This window comes from Pseudophryne corroboree, chromosome 5 (genome assembly GCF_028390025.1).
Source record: "Pseudophryne corroboree isolate aPseCor3 chromosome 5, aPseCor3.hap2, whole genome shotgun sequence".
In the NCBI taxonomy this organism is placed as follows: Eukaryota; Metazoa; Chordata; class Amphibia; order Anura; family Myobatrachidae; genus Pseudophryne; species Pseudophryne corroboree.
In genome coordinates this window covers 200,667,091-200,688,337 of record NC_086448.1, presented here as the reverse complement: position 1 = coordinate 200,688,337, position 21,247 = coordinate 200,667,091, and the positions used below count along the sequence as shown (strand labels likewise).

The 21,247-nt window shown below is 48.3% G+C and overlaps 1 protein-coding gene, 1 long non-coding RNA gene and 1 pseudogene across 2 annotated transcripts in view; 1 reads left to right on the top strand and 2 right to left on the bottom strand.

Moving 5' to 3' along the window:
- Positions 1–21,247, top strand: part of LOC134927501 (uncharacterized) — a 149,875-nt gene that overhangs the window by 86,758 nt on the left and 41,870 nt on the right. The gene's annotated exons all lie outside the window — the stretch shown is intronic.
- Positions 1,656–1,774, bottom strand: LOC134930092 (5S ribosomal RNA; annotated as a pseudogene).
- Positions 18,959–21,247, bottom strand: part of NPVF (neuropeptide VF precursor) — a 44,148-nt gene continuing 41,859 nt past the window's right edge. The window contains exon 3 of the mRNA XM_063922010.1: positions 18,959–19,299. Coding sequence (XP_063778080.1) covers positions 19,254–19,299 — 46 coding nt within the window. The 3' untranslated portion in view covers positions 18,959–19,253. The remainder of the gene's footprint in view (positions 19,300–21,247) is intronic.

Here is a 21,247-nt window from a genome sequence, read left to right as displayed (position 1 = left end):
ATTGATTCGAACGACGGAGGGACGGCTTTTGACGTCACACACCCACCCAGCATTCGCCCAGCCACGCCTGCGTTTTTCCAGCCACGCCTGCGTTTTTCTAAGCACTCCCTGAAAACGGTCAGTTGCCACCCAGAAACGCCCACCTCATGTCAATCTTCCTGCGTTCAGCCGTGCAACTGGAATCTTCATTAGACCCTGTGCAAACCCACGATGCTCATTGTACCCGTACGACACGCCTGCGCATTGCGGTGCATACGCATGCGCAGAAATGCCAATTTTTAGCCTGATCGCTGCGCTGCTAACAACGGCAGCTAGCGATCAACTCGGAATGACCCCCATAGTCTTATTTGAGTGTAAAACAATAAAAGTTAATGGGCCCTACACACTGGCAAATGATACTGCACAATATGAATGTTCTCGTTCATTAATGAACAAGAACTCATTCATATCGTGCAGTGTGGAGGCACCAGCGATGAACGATGCGCGGCCCTGCGCTCGTTCATCGCTGGTGCCCCGTCACTTGTGCATGCAGGCCAATATGGACGAGATTGTCCATATTTGCCTGCACTGCTATGGAGCCGGGATGACGGGGGCAATGAAGAAACTTCACTACCCCGTCACTGCCCCCGGGTCGCCCGTCGGCCGTATCCGCCGTTGGGCAGCTCGGCGGCAGATCTATCAGTGTGTAGGGCCCATAAAAGCGATTGTATGTGATCAGGTGATGGCAGGAGTAGCAGCTGTGCATTAATTTTCCTTACATAATGAGAGGCTTGTAGGTACATAAAGAACTGGTGTGGAATCTGGTATTTAAAGTGCAAATCTGAAAACTGCAAAATCGTGCCTCCTGGGTCAAAGACATCCTTAACTTTTGAGATACCCTTTTAACATCCATTGTGAGAAGGTGATGTTATCCAACCCAGGAGTAAATAAAGGGTTCCCACAAAAAGGTACATAACGAGGTGCAGTATACGGCCGGGACAACTTAGAACAAATGGCTTTCCAATGCTATGTAGTATCATGGAACATAATATTATTGTAAATATTGGAAGGGATAAGGTGTTTTGGGGTGTGTAGCAGTGCTGCCGCAGAAAATGGTGCAAAGAGAGCTGCCTCAGACGGAGCATGGGTGCATATTTCTCTACCTAGCAGCCAGTCACTAATATATCTAAAAAGAACCGATTTAGTAAACAACTTAATGTCTGGGAGACCCATGGCACCCTTAGTTTTGGGAGCTGTAATTTAGTGAGAGCAATGCAGGGCTGTCCTCCTTTCCACAAAAATGTAGTGAATAAGTTCAGGCATAATTTTATATCAGTGGGGGAAAGAGCGATGGGTAGCATCTGAATTGTTTTTATATACAAGTAATAGAAGAAAAAGAAGTAACCTTGGTTGGGAGCACTCTATTTCAGAAACTAAAGATTGTAATTTATATTGTATTAAACATAACTTTTATTATGCTATACTTAATAAAAGAAAAAGCACAAAGACCAGCCTGGGTAATACGAAGGTTATGTTAATACAGCTGAATTTTAGAACAAAAAGTTTATTTTAACCGTCAAAATATTAAAGAGATTAGGTTTATCATTTGCTTAAATGCCTAATTTGTATATCAGAAGCCGTACAAGTAATCTTCTGACTATGACATTGCCATATAGAACCTCCAACACCTGATATTCCCAGGTGGTCGTCCAACCTTGTACTGATCAGGCCCAACACTGTATTGCTTCCAAGATCGAACGAGATTGGGCATATACAGTGTGGCATGGTAGTAGGTTGAATGGCATTTTCCAAAGTCAATGTGTCACTTATACAGAGGGATATTGGCCCAGACGGGGAATGAATGATAATAATCCCCTTGTAAATTCTTCTCTAGATACAAACGTATAGGCTTTCTAAGGATGACCGTTGTACACCTTGTCCATCACCCATTATCAAGGGTAAGTGAAGGATTTGAATCATCTGGTCATTTTCACTGATGCAGTAAATAACCATGGGAGTGAAAATTCACCCCTTGTTCACAACCGAGGTATGAGGCACCAGTGTCTCGAGGTAATCTGCTTAGCCAATTCTGAAATACAAATTGATTTAAGTGTTAACTGAGACAGTAGTATCTACACCCTTCTGCTGTTCTCCGGTCATGCCAAACATAAGGTATCAAATGGGGAATTAGAGAAGGTAAGTTACCGTCTTGCAGCCAGAAAGAAGTGAGGAGATATATCAAGCACTTTAATCATAACAAGATTTTTCTTGATGTGAACATTCACAGTGCAAGGAATTAAACGTCCTTACTACTAAGAGTGTGATAATATCTAGAAAGGAAGGACAGGGAAACAAAGAAAACATACACAAAACTTCCAAATATGTATAATAATATGTGCTTGTTTTCAATTGCAGTAATCAAGAGAACAATAAGTTTCCCTGTTAGTCCAATTTCTATAATAGGCTGCTAAAGTAACACTATTATATACATTTGTATCATAGCTGCATTGTATCAAGTCGTGAGCCAAAACAAAACATTGCCCTTTTTATATTGAAATTTTGTGGCAAGTATCCAATGACACATAGGTAACATAAATAGTGACTAATAATGTACCGGAGTAAAAATAGAAATTAATATCTAATGTCCACCATCCCCTAATAGGAGAGGATGCCCCCACATAGATAATGACTTGTGTACACAGTGGCGTAACTAGAAATTTTTCTCCCCCAAGCCAAAAAATCCTTCGGCGCCCCCCCCCCCCATACCCCCCATAATTGGCACTAGTAAAGGGACAAATATGCGCGCGCCTACGGCACTGGCCGCCAAAAACGGGGTGTGGCTTCGTTGAAATGGGCGTGGCTTCGCGTAAAGGGGCGTGGCATTGCAGGAAAAGACTACCTTATACCCCAGTTTTGCAACCTGCACGCCCAGACGTTAGCCACCACAAGAAAGAAAAATAATCCTGATTCATGCCCCTTACATTATTTGTCATTTTTCCTCCTTATAGTAATGCCCAGTATACATTATTCCACATACTGCAATGGCCTTAGCCATTATGCCACACACAATAATGCACATGACACAATATGCACACACTGTAATGCCCCCGACACATTATGCCACACACCGTAATACCTGCGACACATTATGACAGGAATCGCAATGCCCGTTATACATTATGCTACACACTGCAATGCCCCTGATACATAATATAGCACATACAATGTCTGTGACACAGTATGACACACACCACAATGATCCTGAGACATTATACCACATACCACAATGCCCGTGATATAGTATACAACACACCGTAATGCCTGACACATTATGACACACACCGCAATGTCCGTGATACATTATGCCACACACCGTAATGCCCATTACACATTAAGTTCTACAGTAAGGCTTCTAATTACTTTTAAATTACCTGCTCGTTGCCAGGGGTTTCATGCTCTTGGTTCCATGCACGGTGCCAGGGGTTTTCATGCTCAGGGTGTCATGCTCGTTGCTAGGGGTTTCATGCACTGGGTGTCATGCTCGTTGCCAGCGGTTTCATGCTCTTGGTTCCATGCACGGTGCCAGGGGTTTTCATGCTCAGGGTGTCATGCTCGTTGCCAGGGGTTTCATGCACTGGGTGTCATGCTCGTTGCCAGGGGTTTCATGCACTGGGTGTCATGCTTGTTGCCAGGGGTTTCATGCACTGGGTGTCATGCTCGTTGCTAGGGGGTAGTGCTTGTTGCTAGGGCCATGCTCCCAGTGCCACATATGCCGGATATTCCCCCACAGTGCCAGGTATATGCCCCCAGTGCCAGATATTCCCCCACAGTGCCAGGTACATGCCCCCAGTGCCACATATACCCCCCCCCCAGTACCACATATGCCCCCTCAGTGCCTGCTCCCCCCAGTGCCAAATATTCCCCCACAGTGCCACATATGCCCCCTCAGTGCCTGCTCCCCCCAGTGCCAGATATTCCCCCACAGTGCCAGGTATATGCCCCCAGTGCCAGATATTCCCCCACAGTGCCACATATGCCCCCTCAGTGCCTGCTCCCCCCAGTGCCAAATATTCCCCCACAGTGCCAGGTATATGCCCCCAGTGCCAGATATTTCCCCACAGTGCCAGGTATATGCCCCCAGTGCCAGATCTTCCCCCACAGTGCCAGGTATATGCCCCAGTGCCAGATCTTCCCCCACAGTGCCAGGTATATGCCCCCAGTGCCAGATCTTCCCCCACAGTGCCAGATCTTCCCCCACAGTGCCAGGTATATGCCCCCAGTGCCAGATCTTCCCCCACAGTGCCAGGTATATGCCCCCAGTGCCAGATCTTCCCCCACAGTGCCAGGTATATGCCCCCAGTGCCAGATCTTCCCCCACAGTGCCAGGTATATGCCCCCAGTGCCAGATCTTCCCCCACAGTGCCACATATGCCCCCTCAGTGCCTGCTCCCCCCAGTGCCAAATATTCCCCCACAGTGCCAGGTATATGCCCCCAGTGCCAGGTATATGCCCCCAGTGCCAGATCTTCCCCCACAGTGCCAGGTATATGCCCCCAGTGCCAGATCTTCCCCCACAGTGCCAGGTATATGCCCCCAGTGCTAGATCTTCCCCCACAGTGCCAGGTATATGCCCCCAGTGCCAGATATTCCCCCACAGTGCCTGCTCCCACCCCCCGCTCCTTTGTGTTGGAGGGACACGGAGCGAATAGCGCGCCTCTCCTGTGTCCCTCCTGGCTCTCCTGCCGGTCTAATAAAGGAAGTGCCGGTTCGTGAGCCAATCAGAGCTCACGAACGGCACTTCCTTTATTAGACAGGCCGGGGGAGAGCCAGGGAGGGACACAGGAGAGGCGCGCGATGTGCGCTTCGTGTCCCTCCTTACAGCAGCGGAGGGAAGGAGACCGCAGATTGACATGCGGACGCTCGTCCGCATGTCAATCTGTGCAAAGTCAGTGGCGCCCCCGCAGCCCCTCGCCCCCAAGCCACCGCGAGGACTGCGGGGCAGTAGTTACGCCACTGTGTGTACAGTCCCTATTAGTAAGAGGTTTACATTTTATAAATGTCACCTATAAAGTAAATATGTGTCAGAGATATCACAGACCTGCGTTACTAGCTAATGAGGTTCCTGGCAGTAACGCAGGTCTGTGACATCCCAGTTAGGAGCTGATTGGCTGGTACTTTATCTCTGTCCATTTTATCTCTCTCCAAAGTTTAGTACATCTCCCCGACAACAAGTACAGTATGCAGGTACTGCGCAGGGCCGGTTCTAGCCCTTGCGGCGCCCCTGGCAAAAAATAGGGGTGTGGCTTCCTACGGGGCGTGGTTAGTTACGCCCCCATTTGTGCCCCCTGTAGAGTAGCGCTGCTGAAAAAGAAATAAATAAATGAATACTTACTATCCCCGCTCCTGATTCCCGACCGCTGCAGACCTCCGCCGGCGCCGCTCCTCTCCTCAGATCTATGGGAGAGACGTCATGACGTCTCTCCCATAGTACAGCATAGACACTAGAGGTCAATTATGACCCCTAGCGCCTGTGCCAGTCCCACAATGCTGTGCGGTGCGCGATGACGTCATCGCGCACCGCACAGCAAAGGTCCTCTCCACGAAGGGAAACTAGACGGGTAGCGTCTAGTTCCCTTCACAGCGGGGGACACAGCGGCAGCGGGGGGCACAGTAGCGGATCTTGCCATGGTACGGCGCCCTCCGGGCAAAAAGTCCTGCTTGCCCGTGGCAAGATCTGCTACTGGTTACTGGTTATGTCAAAACTTTGTCTTTAAATAGATCTATTAATTACCAGTACAGTTTCTTCTTGTTCTGTAAAGCAATGTCCTAGAATCTCATATACATGTGATGAATAAAAGGAACCCTCCCTCTCATGTCTTATTCTGCTAAGATGAATGTGTAGTCAGGGGAACTGTTTCCTTAGGGTTTTGTAGCCTGATACACACAGGCATAGATACTGTAACCCAGGACGTGGTGATAACCATAGGTGTGCATTAACGTTCTTTTAAACCTAACCTTAACTTTCAAAGACTCTGTAATAAAGGTGTCCGCTCAGTAAATCTCTAGGTGTTCTCTTGTATTGTTTGCTATGATTAAATATACCACAAGTCTATAAAGCTCTATAGTAGGTATAATAAATTGCTATGAAATTGTCCAGCAGTGTAATATTTGTTAGTGGTTGATACCAGGGTTACCTTCAGAATGTAATGCATTTGTCTCTTGTATTTCAACATGATCCATTTCAGCTAGCTCCTTCTCTCTTAGGGCATGGGGGGTCATTCCGAGTTGTTCGCTTGCAAGCTGCTTTTAGCAGCTTTACACACGCTAAGCCGCCGCCTACTGGGAGTGAATCTTAGCATAGTAAAATTGCGAACGAAAGTTTTGCAATATTGCGATTACACACCTCTTAGCAGTTTCTGAGTAACTTCAACCTTACTCGGCATCTGCGATCAGTTCAGTGCTTGTCGTTCCTGGTTTGACGTCACAAACACACCCAGCGTTCGCCCAGACACTCCTCCGTTTCTCCGGCCACTCCCGCGTTTTTCCCAGAAACGGTAGCGTTTTTTCCCACACGCCCATAAAACGGCCTGTTTCCGCCCAGAAACACCCACTTCCTGTCAATCACACTCTGATCGCCTGAACGAAGAAAAAGCCGTGAGTAAAATACCTAACTGCATAGCAAATTTACTTGGCGCAGTCGCAGTGCGAACATTGCGCATGCGCACTAAGCGGAAAATCGCTGCGATGCGAAAAAAATTACAGAGCGAACAACTCGGAATGACCCCCATGATCCAGAGGCAGACACAGTGCTGATGTTTGGCAGTTGAGTGATTATTTGCTTCAAATCTAGGAAACTCTTACTGCACAGGGGCAAACCTGGGTGTGTGACGGCATATACGTTTACATGGATCTATGAACCATGGGAGTTATTCGGGTTTGTTGGCAAACCAGAAAAGCATACTAATGGGAAAAACCATGTGCACTGCAGGTGGGGCAGATGTAACATGTGCAGAGAGGTTTAGATTTGGGTGGGTTATATTGTTTATGTGCAGGGTAAAAACCGGCTGCTTTATTTTTACAGTGCAATTTATATTTCATTTGAACACACCCCAACCAAATCTAACTCTCTTTGCACAGGTTATATCTGCCCCACCTGCAGTGCACATGGTTTTGCTTTTTTGGTTTGCTAACAAACCTGAATAAGGCCCCATGGGCTTTACAGGGTAGAGACTAGGAGGTGACCAGAAGTGATCGCAACAAGAGGAGGTGTCATGGGCATGTTATGGGTGTGTCATGGGCGTGTTTTTTCGCAGGCAGCTGAGATCTCTTTCGCAGCACTGCAGCCACTGTGATAATATTTTGAGAACATTACAAAGGAGGCTCTGTACCAGGCAGGGAATGCTTGAAGAGTTGATGTTGCGATCAATGGTGCGTCAATGGTGGAGTTATGGGATTGCCCAGCGCAGTTGGGCATTGCTCAGATATGCAAAGTGGGCGTTGCAGGGTTTGCTCAGCCCGTCGCACAGAAGTATACAAGGGTAATACTCATGCTGGCATTTGCATATTACTAACACTTGAGAATCCAAGAGAAATCCCCTTTTGCAGAGTACTGTGTGTGCTGTATTAAGATGGACCATGTGAAGTGGATATGTTATAGTACCTTAAGGTCAGTGTCAGCAGTGTCAGACTGCTTGTGATATTCTGACCATGAAACTGCAGTATACTAAAGCTAGGATATGCTCAGTTCTGTTTAGCATGATAATAAATAGGGAACACGCCATAGTGATTCACTATCATGGTATGGGATACAGTCAGTATCCTGGCAGTCAGAATACTGACTGTGGCATCCCGACAACCAGAATCCCATTGGAAAGTAAGCACAGGGGTTAGGGGGTAAGTACTAAGGGGAGGGTTACGGTTAAGCTGTGGGGGAGGCGGAGGCTAGGGTTTAGGCTACTGGAGGGGACAGTTAGGGTTAGGCTGTGGGCAGGGCCGGCGACAGGGGGGGGGGGGGGTCAAAGGGGACACCTGTACAGGGCCCCAAGAATCAGAGGGTCCCTAAGTATATGCCACTTCGTGCCCAGCAGGGATGCCAGCCGTCTTGTCCAAGTAGGGCAGCAAGCTGTAGGCGATGTGGCCGCTGCATCAGAGTGACAATAGCCTCTCACACACAGTGACTGTGCGACGTGAGTGTGCGCCTGCTCTTCCGCCTCCAGCTCTGTTGCAGGCAGTTATGGGACATGGTAACAGCTCTGCTGGCCAGGATTCCTGTGCCCTTCACTGGCCTCTTCTGGTGTGGTGTGAGGGCTCAGTGGCGTGCATTCTATTCTCCCTCTATGGGTGTCGTAGACACCCACAGAGGTGGAATCACCTACCTCGCCGGTATACCACTGGCAGTATGGTGCCATAGTCGGGATCCCGGCGTTGGTATTGTGACTGCCGGGATCCTGATGAGCGGTATGCTGACCACATACCATGTAAAGTAACGTATTATATTAAAATATCACTGGTCAGATTAAAATTCTCAAATCATTAATATCATATTAATGTTGTGGCCATTTATAATGCATGTTTATTAAGATGACAGAGACATTGATTCCTCATTTCAAATAACAAGGTATAAATGAGCTATGTAAAATAAAATGTAATCATTATTATTATTATATCACATACTAGCCAGACTGTATTCTACTGGAGTGGCACCATAGCAATTCTTGGGGTTTGTCGGGCTTTGTCTTCCTTTCCAGTACCCTGCTCTGAGGGCCTCCTCACTGTGCATGCTAGGGGTGACATAACATAGCTGAACTGGAGAATGTCATCAAGCTGTTCATCGGGGATTGACTAAAGTATCGGATGTGCGGCAAAGCATTGAGTGAAACACTGTTGATCTGGCTGTGCACCTGTAGGATGTCTATTCATGGTGAATGGGTAGTGTACTAGTCGCCATTGGCACAGAGAGAGAGCACATTACTCTAACACTATACTGAGCAGCCCATTCAGTAGTTCTTGTCATATACAACATGCATAATAGTCTGTATAGTGATAGCAGTCAGGGCATATACACCAAAGTAGGTAAATAGATTAACCTTTTGGCTGGGGCTCTTTAGCTGCTATGGAAGAACTACAATTCCCAACATGGATGCATGCATTGCCAGTTTCAGAGGCATTATGATAGACTGTATATGTAGGGTAACAATGTATATACTGCTGCATCTTTGTATAATGCCTCATGAACCATCGGGTTCATATATGTGTGTGTGTGTAAATCTGGCTCTGATACTAACCAGTGCTCCCCAGCTATTGACCTTATTATATATTGAACCCCCTTTTAATACAATATCCTTTTCACGGCTGTCTTGACACGCCATTAATCAGTCTGAACTGAGGAATATATAATTTCATCAAACTCCGGATTACAGGCATGGGTCGCAAATAGTTCAGAATGCAGACAAATTCCGAATGTGAATGCATTGTAAACGTAACTATAAGCACATCCTAACGTGTAGCAGTGACGTGCGGTGAGGTCAAGGGCTGGGGAGGCACTGGCCAGTGTGGATGCGGAAATTATGATGCGATGAGCGAAAGAAAGAGACAGAGAAGGAGGGGGCATCTGGGGGATAGTGTTAGAGACCGGACAATGAAAGTGGGGTCACATAGTGAGAGGAATAGGGGCAGAGAGAGGCGTAATATAGAGGGTGTCAAAAACAGTACAAAGACAGAGCAATCACAAAGGGAGAGGGGCAGAGATAGAGACAGGTGGAGAGACTGAAGGGGGCTGTGGCTGTGGGGTAATAAAGTCAGAGACAGGACAATAAGGACGATATTTAATTGATATATTGCACCCGTCCTCCAGTTTAAATTGGCGGGAGATCACGGGGTGATATTCAATTGTCCCCCGTTATCACACATAAAGTAACTAAACCCGACTAAAGTCATTAGCGCGATTGCGAAAAAGTCCTGTTTGGGCGCCCTTATACACATTATGCATCACAATAGTATGACCTCTTATACTATCTAGTACTGGTGCCCCTTTCACATTATACCACACAGTATGAGCCAAAATTCACATTATAGCACACAGTATGAGCCGAAATTCACATTATAGCACACGGTATGAGCCAAAATTCACATTATACCACACAGTATGAGCAGAAATTCACATTATACCACACAGTATGAGCCAAAATTCACATTATACCACACAGTATGAGCCGAAATTCACATTATACCACACGGTATGAGCCAAAAATCACATTATGCAACACGGTATGAGCCAAAATTCACATTATAGCACATGGCATGAGCCGAAATTCACATTATAGCACACGGTATGAGCCAAAATTCAAATTATAGCACACGGTATGAGCCTAAATTCACATTATACCACACGGTATGAGCCGAAATTCACATTATGCCACACGGTATGAGCCGAAATTCACATTATATCACATGGCATGAGCCGAAATTCACATTATAGCACATGGCATGAGCCGAAATTCACATTATAGCACACAGTATGAGCCGAAATTCACATTATAGCACACAGTATAAGCCGAAAAGTCACATTAAAGCACACAGAATGAGCAGAAATTCACATTATAGCACACGGTATGAGCCAAAATGCACATTATACCACACGGTATGAGCCAAAATTCAGGGAGAGTGACAGCAGGGACATAGGGACATGGAGAGTGACAGAGAGAGGGACAGCAAGAGCAAACAGTAGGGACTACGGAGAGAGAAAGGCAGCAGGGTAAAGTTACCTATTGAGCACGGAGGTGCGGAGGAGGCTGTGGTCTGCGATGCGGTGGATGAGGAAGAAGAGGTCGGAGCGGGGCGTTAGAGATGATGCGGAGGAGGCTGTGGGAGTTGGCGGAGGTGCAGAGGAGACTGAGGGTGGCGGTGAGGAGGCTGAGGGTGTTGGTGGTGCAGCAGCGGAGGAGGAGGCAGAGGGCGGCAGCGGTGCAGCAGAGGAGGCTGTGGTTGGCGTCTTTGATGCGGTTCCTATGACCGCCACTTTTTCAAATCTGCCGCAGACCGGCAGCCAATCAGGAGCGGCCTTGCCACACACCAAAAGCGCTCACAATCACAGTGATGTGGATTTGAGAGGAGGGGTGGGGAGGGGCCAAACTTCTCTCTTCAGGCTAGGCCACTATCTACTTGTTAAGGCCGGCAGCGGCATACTACAATTAGTCAGCCGCACTCATTATGGTTGATGAATGGCTGACTGTGGGCCCAGTGTGAGGACAGCGCACCTCCTCTCCTCTCACGCCACAGTGACGAGTAGAGCGGCATACATCTCACAGCGGGGGACAAAGAGATAGTGCACCACTGCTGATTGATAGGGAGGATGCCCCCCCACTCGGACCCGTTTCCGGGCCGCTGACAGACCAGTTGAAAGCATGCCCCGGCAGACTGTCTGCGCAGTGTTTGTAGTGTGACAGCTACCTGCTCCGCCTCCGAGCAGGCACCCGGCAGCTGTCACACTACAGTCACTGCGCAGACAGTCTGCCGGGGCATGCTTTCAACTGGTCTGTCAGCGGCCCGGGTACGTGTCCAAGGGGAGGGAGGCATCCTCCCTATCAATCAGCGGCGGCGCTCTCTCTCTATGCCCCCCGCTGTGAGGTGACCATCGGTGGGGAGCGAGCAGCCTGGAATCAGCAGGAAGATGGAGCTGAGAGACTCCGAGTGAGCAGCGGATCACCGCGGGAAGTATTTACGGGCACCTTGGGACCTACTGCTTAGGTTGCCTAGCGGTAAATCCACCTCTGGAGTCTATTCACTGAAGGCAGAGGGGAGAAGGGCATGCCAGCAGCTCACAGAGCGCTGGGCATGACCCCTCAGTGATGAAAATGGGGGCGTGGCTCGCGATCGCGCCCCCCCCCCCACGAAGCCACACCCCCTTTCGTAGACCACACCCCTTTTGAAAATCCGTTGCATCTTCGTCGCTCAAATGTCTCTCCTCACCTATCACGAATGTTGGGAGGTATGCCTTACCCATCACTGCATGCTGTCACCGCTCCTAGCATCTGTTCTATGAACCTGCAGGGGGCCACCAGCAGCACTAGGTGGCCTGTCTAATCAAGGTTGTGAAACAGTGCAGTCGGGATCGGGACCTGGACAGCTTGTCCCTCAGGGAGCCCCGGAGTACACTACACTGCATTAGTAGGACAACGCCGTAATGGTCCAAGAGGAGCTGCCAGCCGAAACCCACCACCAGTGGAGTCATGTATGGACGGATGCACAGGGGCTGGTCAGTCAGGAAGCCGAGGACTGAGCATGAGCAATGAAAACCAGTCAGTCCAATCAGGGAGGATCAGACAGCAGTGTGTTACACCCCCTCTTGAACCGTCCCTGCAGCCCTGTCATTGAGGCAGATAGAACAGTGCCTCATTCACTCGTTAATTGCAATGGCCTTTTCCAGCCCGCGGCCGTGGCCCCGCCCCCCGCTTCATACAGTTTAATATTGAAAGTGGGAGGCAGCGCTCTCGCTGCCTCCCAGCCATCCACATATGGCTACATTTTTTACAGAAAAAATTAGTAGAGTAATACAAAGAAGTTAGTTATAACACAGAATCTGTGTTATAAATATCTTTTTTGATGTATTCTTATCATCAGATCTGAATATGGCAGGGGAGGCACTGCCTCCCCTGACTGCACGTCCCATTGTGTAGACATCTCTGCGAATGCACAGCACCAGTTTCTCGTATGGGAGAGCAACATTCATTATCAGCAACAGCTGTACTTACACCTACCCAGTGGCATTACTACCGTGAGTGTGGCTGCTATGGGGCCCGGATTAACTCCAGGGCCCACAGCTCTCCCTGCATCCTGTCACTGTCCCCCAGTAGAAATGATCGGGTGAGAGCTGCAGGCTTGTAATGGGGTCCGGCTGGGGCAGTGCGCTACTGGGTAATAACTCCCATTAGACTGTACTGAGGAGTCAGAGGAGCATGTGCTGAGCTCTGATTGAAGGAGCCCATCACATGCTCCTCTGACTCGTGGATATCAACAGCAGCCTCATGAGAGTGACTCACTGGGTTACTAAAGGGAGTAGATACAAAAGGGAGTAGTTGGTGGCGTGGATAGTAGAACTATCCCGCTGGCCTAGCTCCTCCCCCTAGATAGGTAGTTGTAAGAATCAAGTTGAAGAAAGGACCTCTGACATCAGGGGTAGGAGCTAGGCCAGCGGGATAGTTCTTCTACTAAACACGCCACCAAATACTCCCTCTAGTAACCCGGTGGCGAGTGAAGCGAGCCCGCGAGGGTACATTTCAGCTACCCTGTTCGGTCATGATTCCTCCCCCTGGCGACGTGGCTCCTCCCCATGGTGACGTCAGAGGCTCCTTCTCCAACTTGGTTTTAGACATAACCCTGAGGCTATGTGACTGACTGCTCTGCTGGCTGCTGACTGATGCTGTGGCTTCCTGCTGTGTGTACACACAGGAGTGAGTACTGAATACTGTAATGTGGAGGCACTAGAATTTAGAATAATGTAAGATTTCTGCAGTGTGCCTTAATGTGTGTTTGGGCATTCAGTGATCGCAAAATACGCGCTATAGAGGGTTTTTTTATGCGCTATAGTAGGTGGGGAACCCAATTTAAAAAAAATGAGCGGGTCCCATATGACGCGCTGTCTCTCACTGCGCCAGTAGGAATCCTCAGACTTGTCTCTCATCCAATAATTCCTGCATCTCCCCATCCGAATTGTTCCCTGCGCTCCCATTAGGCCCTGCCCCCCTACCCCAGATAGGCAGACGCTGGGCATGGAATGAGTCCCGAGGATGCCTCTGTCGCTGCTGCCACCGCCATTTAGGCTGTCAGAGCTGCTGGAAGAGTGACGGGAGCACGATTACAGTGAGCAGCATGTGTGATCCCCAAGCAGCTCAGTGTGCTTCATGCCAGCCTCAGCCATGCCACCTCCTGCATTGGGGAGACTGCTTTCCTTGCACAGGGGTTTCCACAGCTTCCCAGACCAGGGAGACACTGGGGGATCACAGCAGACTGGGCACAGAAGGTGGGTCACCCTCATTCCCTGTTGGCCTCCAGCAGCGCACATGGCCTGACATCTGAAGAGCCCAGCGCGGGTGTGCGGGCATCCACCATACAGGTGAGATTACCCCCCTCTCTCCTTGATCCCAGACTGCCGCTCTACTTACCCCATTACCACTGGGGAGCTGTCAGTGCACTGTGGGGGGCTCACTCTGCTAATTACCCCATTACCCCGGGGGCTCTCAGGGCACTGGCTGCTAGGTGTATCTCCGCTACAGGTTAAATGTTCAAGTGTATGTATTTTTTCGCTCAGTGCTTTCGCTGGGCATTGCAGTCAGGCATAATGTGTGTGTTGTCAGCATCCGGAGTCTTACCTCCGGTTCTGGTCCCTGCGGCCTTCCTGTTAGCTGGCTGGTGTGGCTGTGGCGGATAGGAGCTGCGGCAGTTAGGTTCTCCGGTGCGGCTGAAGGGTGTCTGGAGGCTGGAGTCTGGGTCCTGGGGTGCGGAGGTGTCTGTTTCAAAGTATTCTGTTGCTGGAGTGCGGCATCTGGGAGGCTGAGGCCTGAGGAAGTGGCTGTGTGCTGGTTCCACATTTGTCCTCTCTGCAGGGAGCCGCCATGATGAAGACCAAGCCAAGCCAATAGGTATCCCAGTTCGCATCCAGCCAAAACAGTGCAGTCTTCACTTATAAAAAGGGGTTGATGCTTAATCATGGTGCCAGTGCTTCAAGTTACTTGCTGCTGTAAGGTGCTCAAGCACTGTGCTCCCAGGTTAACCTCTGGTATCCTGGTTCTCTTGTGGCCGCCCAGTGGTCAGTTCTGTTATTGCAGTCCTTTGCTCCCAATCCACCTGCTCTTGCAGTTTAACCGCTGGGTCTTGTATCTGGTAGAGGGTCTCCTTTTGCTGATGGTGTTCACAGCGATCCTCTCATCAACATCATTCTTCAAGTCATCTCTGTTGAGAAACTGCAATAGAGTGAGACTCTGATGTGTAATTACACAGGAGGGACAGCAGATGGAGCTGTCATATATGTGTTATGTGTTTTACAGTCTGTGATGTATGTCTCACACTTGTTTGTTCCTGTGTTCTGAAGATGACATGAAGGAGAGAGATGGAGCATGCAGTGACTGCTGCTCACATACAGTTGTCTTGTTCTGACTACCAGTTTGTATTATGATCGGTTCCAGTTTCATTATATAAACAAGTTATACCACAAAGAGCTTTCTGGTGTGTGCCTACTGATTCAATCATAGCTCAGAGGTGATCCTGACTGCGTGGGTAAAACACTCTAATGCCAACAATCTCTTCATTCAGTGTTCTTCAGCATCGTTTACAAATCACAAGCCATCTCTTCATTCAGTGTTCTTCAGCATCATTTACAAATCACAAGTCATCTCTTCATTCAGTGTTCTTCAGCATGGTTTACAAATCACAAGTCACTTCTTCAGTATTCTTCAGCATCGTTTACAAGTCACGAACATTTTGTCTTTCAGAATTCACTCAGACTTATCTCCTAGTCGTTGTGTATGATTGAGGTCTCAGTAAAGCTGAAGTAATCTTTCTTCAGTGTATCCTTCTCGTTCATTGTCCTCATTGCCTACCCCTCTACATCTTCGGGCCTAAGTCTTCAATCCATGAGTAAGAACTACATTCAGCCACCTTGTTTCCTTCCTTTGCCGATAGCTGCTCCCTCATTCAATTATCAGTCGTCAGATCCCCTACTCAAGCTAAACGTGACATGTGTGGGGGTGCTGCATTATGGCATACCCTGTGGGTATTACAGTGTGGTATAATGTGTAGGGTGGGGGTGCTGAAGTATTGCGTGCTGTATGGGCATTACAGTGTGGTATAACGTGTGATGACTACAAGGTGACATGTGTGGGCATTGCAGTGTGGCATACTGTGGTCGACATTACAGTGTGGTATAATGTGTTGGCACTGCAGTGTGGCATAATGTGTGGGCACTGCAGTGTGGTATACGGTGTGGCCAATACAGTGTAGCATAATGTGTGGGCATTACAATGTGGTATAATGTGTGGGTACTACAGTGTGGCATACTGTGGGGGGCATTACATCATTACATTGTGGTGTAGCTCACCCTGATGTGGATTGGAGCACAGAGCGGTGAGTGCCCAGGGAGATCTGTAACCCCCTATCTCCTTGTGTGTGAACCCCTGTAACCCCCTACCCCCTCTGGTGTGTGACCCCCTGTACCCCACTTCTGCCTTCCCATATGTGTGACCTCCAGTACCCACCTACCCCCAAGCACCCCCAGTGTGTGACCCCCTGTACCCTCCTACCGCCCCCCTGTTTGTGACCCCTGTACCCACAGATTCCCCAGTGTGCCTACACACCCAAAAGTATCCTTAATGTAAAGATAGTACCCACTGGCCAAACATCACATGAAAAGTGGAGGGTTTGGCAAGCAGGAATATTAGCTGTGGAACATACAATGGTTGTGTGTTCAATTTTGAGGCATTGCAAGTGTAGCTGCCCCTACTCCTGGTAATTATTGGTGTTATAATATTGGACTGCAAAGGCAAATATGACAGGTCTGGGGGCTGTGGCTGCTGTATATCTGATATCATACATTTGGGGGATCCTTAATATTTGCAGTTATCACAGCAAAATGGGTGTTTATTTGTACATGCATAGCACCCTGCCTCATCTACACTGGCTGCAGCTAGACATTAATTATCGGCAGCGTCGGTCTAATGAGCATTGCTGTCCTTCGCGTTTAGATGCTTAGCCTCCCTGACTGAGTGATGTCCCCTAATTCCTAGGGCAGCTGCTGGGCTGGAAGAGAGAAGGTGGCAGGCAGTTCCTGGGGAGAGAGGAGAGGATGTACTTACGGTCCTGGTGCTTATTGTCCCTGTGGACTCAGGGCCTAGGGGGTCATTCCGACCCATTCGCACACTGCTGCTTTTCGCAGCGGTGTGAAAGGGTCGGTTCTGCGCATGTGCGGCGGCCGCATTGCGCAACAGCGACCGCAAGAAGATTGACAGGAGGAAGGCGTTCTTGGGCGTCAACTTACCATTTTCCAGGAGTGGTTCGGCGAACGCAGGCGTGTCCAGGCGTTTGGAGGGCGGATGTCTGACATCATTTCCGTGACCTGCATCGCTGGATCGATCGCACAGGGTAAGTAACTCATACCCTGGTCTACTTCTACACAAAACTTTTTTTGCATAGCAGGACTGCACAAGCGATCGCTGCCTTGTTATGCAAAAAAACCCACCCCCATAGGTGGCGTCTAGTTGATCGCATGTGCAGCAAAAAGCTGCTACTTGCGATCAACTCGGAATGAGCCCCTAATTCAGAGTTGATCATACCAGCAAATTTGTTAGCAGATGGGCAAAACCATGTGCACTGCAGGGGGGGCAGATATAACATGTGCAGAGAGAGTTAGATTTGGGTGGGGTATATTGTTTCTGTGCAGGGTAAATACTGGCTGCTTCATTTTTACACTGCAATATAGATTTCAGAGTGAACACACCCCACCCAAATCTAACTCTCTCTGCACATGTTATATCTGCCCCCCCTGCAACGCACATGGGGGGTCATTCTGAGTTAATCGCTCGCTTGCAACTTTTTGCAGTGCTGCGGTCAGGTTAAAACTCTGCAAAACTGCGCATGCGTATGCACCGCAATGCGCAGGCACGTCGTACGGGTACAAAGAGGATCGGTGCTGGGCGATGGATTTTACGAAGAATACATTTGCACAGTCGATCGCAATGTGATTGACAGATAGAGGGCATTTATGGGTGTCAACTGACCGTTATCTGGGAGTGTTTGGGAAAACGCAGGTGTGTCCAAGCGTTTGCAGGGCGGGTGTCTGACGTCAATTCCGGGACAAAAAGACTGAAGTGATTGCAGCGGTTGAGTAAGTCCAGAGCTACTCAGAAACTGCTAAAAACTTTTTTGTACCGCTCGGCTGCAAAAGCGTTCTCACACTTGCAAAGCGAAAATACACTCCCCCATAGGCGGCGACTATCTGATCGCTGCACAGCAAAAAGTTGCTAGCGAGCGATCAACTAGGAATGACCCCCATGGTTTTGCCCAACTGCTAACAATTTTGCTGCTGCGATCAACTCTGAATTATCCCCTCAGTGCAGTGTGACTGTGGAGATGCAGTGTCAGTACTGACTGCAGGTGTATACCTGTGAGTATATAATGTTCATCCTACACCCTGTCTGCATCCAGGTGGTTCTGAGACCTTATGTTATCATATGCACAATTCTGTAACAGTTGCTGCATATCCTCCTTGCTGGCAGAGCTGTCACTCATGCTTTAAAGTAGAATTACAGGTCTCAAGCAATATTCATGTCCATTATTTACGGGATGTAGTTGGAATCCCGGTGGTCGGAATCCCGACGGTCAAAATACAGACACCGGAATCCCGACCGCCAGATTGCCGGCTGCGCCGCCACAGCTATTCCCACTCCTGCGTGTCCACGACACCCATAGAGTGGGAATAGAACCTGTGGGAGGGAAGCGAGCCACTGAGCCTGCAGCGCGGCTAGCATAGCGAGCCCGCAATGGGCTTCGTTCTGCTCGCCCCCCTGACGGCATTCTGACGGTCATGATTCCTGCGTCGGTATTTTGACCGTCAGGATTTCGAACGCCGGGATCCTGTACCCAACCCGTATTTACTGCTAATTTAATCTGTGTGTACTTGTTTTAATTTAGCTTTCTTTACATAGTTAATGTGTGAGGGCAAACCTGATGATGAGAGGGGATGGTGCTGATAAGAGAATGTAAATAACAGTGCAGCAGCACACCTAAAGGTAAAAGAAGCCTGCGCCGGGGCTCACTCAGGAACTACAGTAGGTGCAGGGGAAGGCTCGGGCCCCAGAGACAACTCAGGCCCCATAGCAGTCGCATCCCCTGCACCTATGCTACGCCCATGAGGATTGTAACAATATTTGTAAATCGAAAAGAACTAGCCTGAGCTCTTATAAAAGAAAGACACAGACATTTTATTTTCTCTATTCATTTTATTTCAAGTACAATATATAAGAAGTTTACTTTTGGCTCAAGTAAATATGTGTTTACAGCTGAGGTTCACTTTGTTTCGCACGTTGATTGCTGTTATTCAGGTCAGACCGTGGTTCATACATCCAACAAGAACCCGATTACACAACTGTGTGCAAAGCTTGTGGCCATGTGAAGAAAGCATACAGTCTCATAGATGATGGGTTCTCTATGCTGCTATGGTATCCTGCAGCTGCCATGGTATCCTGCAGCTGCCACTCATGTGTGGGCACGATCCACAGGTAACAACTGCTATATCTGAATATCGTGCTCATAGTCATATGTTGCCGCCTCTCTTCTGAAATGACAAAAAAATATATATATTTTTTTTGCTTTTACAGTGAGGTTATATTTTTTGTTTTAAATAATACCATATGCATTATGTAACGATCTTGTTAAAAATAATTTTATAAAGAATTACATTAGTAAGTGCATTGCAAATATTGATAACAGCCTGGCAATTTTTTTTTTTATTTGCTGTATTTTAAACTTGGTTCCCTACTCATTGTATTTACACTGAGGGCCTGGTTCATTAAGAATTGCATATGCAAAGCTGCTCGCAGCAGTCCTTAGCAATGCAAATGCAGGAGGAGGTGCATACCACCTTCTCCCTGCAATTCCGATGCGATCGCATATCAAATGAACATCGCAACCATTGGTCGTGATGTTCATCTGTGATGGCAAGCGCCTTGACGTCGCAGTGCAGCTTGCGGGAACAAATGTAACTGCGTCTTGCGATGCAGTCCTTGTCCTTGGCCTTGCCACTCCTGGAAAACGGGGCGACACGCACCCATTTTCCCAAACGCCAGCTGCCCGTCCCTCCCCACGAATGCCTACACCTGTCAATCAGGCAGAGGCGTTTTCATTTTAGAGAAGAGACGGTAGGACACGTTCTGCACATGCTCAGAACGGGTGCTCCGCATGTGTAGTTTCCCCACCATTGAGAAACTGCACATAGGATCACTTAAGCGATCCATAGTGAATCACCCCGATAGCATTAATCCTTAAGCGTTAAGCCTTAGTAAACTCAATGCACGTGTTAGATAACAGAATATTCTTATCACACTGAGACATTATTTTGAATTTAAAACAAATTATTTTAAAATGAACATATCTGGGCAAATTTCTCTCTATTGCTTGCTGTGTCTTCAGGACTGGATTAGCAATCTAGTAATGGGGCTAGTGTGTCTGGCAGCATTAGATGTCTGGTCTTGGTTCTCAAACATATGTTAAAATGAAAATAGGTTGCTCATATTCTGGGTAACCTATCGAGAAGGGGGCCTCTGTGCAGACTCTGGGTGGGCCCCCTCCTCTCCACGGATCAGTAGTCTCCGGCATTAGCCGGAGTCTATTGTGAATGCGCAGGTCTCCGGAAACATGTTCCAAAGACCAGTTTCACTTCTCTGCATGCGCGGTGGCCATTTTGTCTGTGATTTTTGCCTTGGCTGCAGCGCCCAAACGTTGGACCCTGGAAATGTATGTATTAAACTATGTGTGCAGTGTGGGCCTCCCCTGGACCAGGGGGCCCGTGTGCACCCATAGACCAATGCTCAGACACCTGGCAGTGGCGTCACAAGGCGGGTGCGGGGGGTGCCCAATTTTTTACCAAAATAATCTTGTGCCACAGCATCTACACACTTGGCGCAGAGGTTGCTGTGGTACCATTACACTCATTCACAAGTGTTAAACTTTGCAAAAAATATTAAGAAATGTGGATAAGCTAAACAGTATTTTAGGGGTGTGGTATGGAGGGTCGACTACACTTAGGTCAACAGTGTCTAGGTCAACCACTATTGGTCAACAGTAACTAGGTTGACAGGGTTTCTAGGTCGACATGAGTTGTTGTTTTTTTGGTGTCGTTTTCTCCGTACAGTGACTGGAAACCCCAATTAATGCACCGTGTCCGCTCGCCATGCTTTGGGCAAGGTTACTATTCCCAGTCGTAGTCCACGTGGATTGTTAAGTAAGAAAAAAAAAAAAAAAAAAAAAGATAAAAATTGAGAAAGTCATGTCAACCTTTTGACCTGTCGACCTAGAACATGTCGACATAGAGACCCTGTTGACCTAGAACCCCTGAAGACCAATAGTGGTCAACCTAGACATTGTCGATCTAAGTGTGTTCGACCTAGAGACCGGATACCGTATTTTAGACAATGAAAAGTTAAATTGAATAAGAACTAAATCTAAAGTGATCGTAAGTTGGACTTTAAAGTGACGTTTAACTGTGTCCACCATGTGTTTTCTCT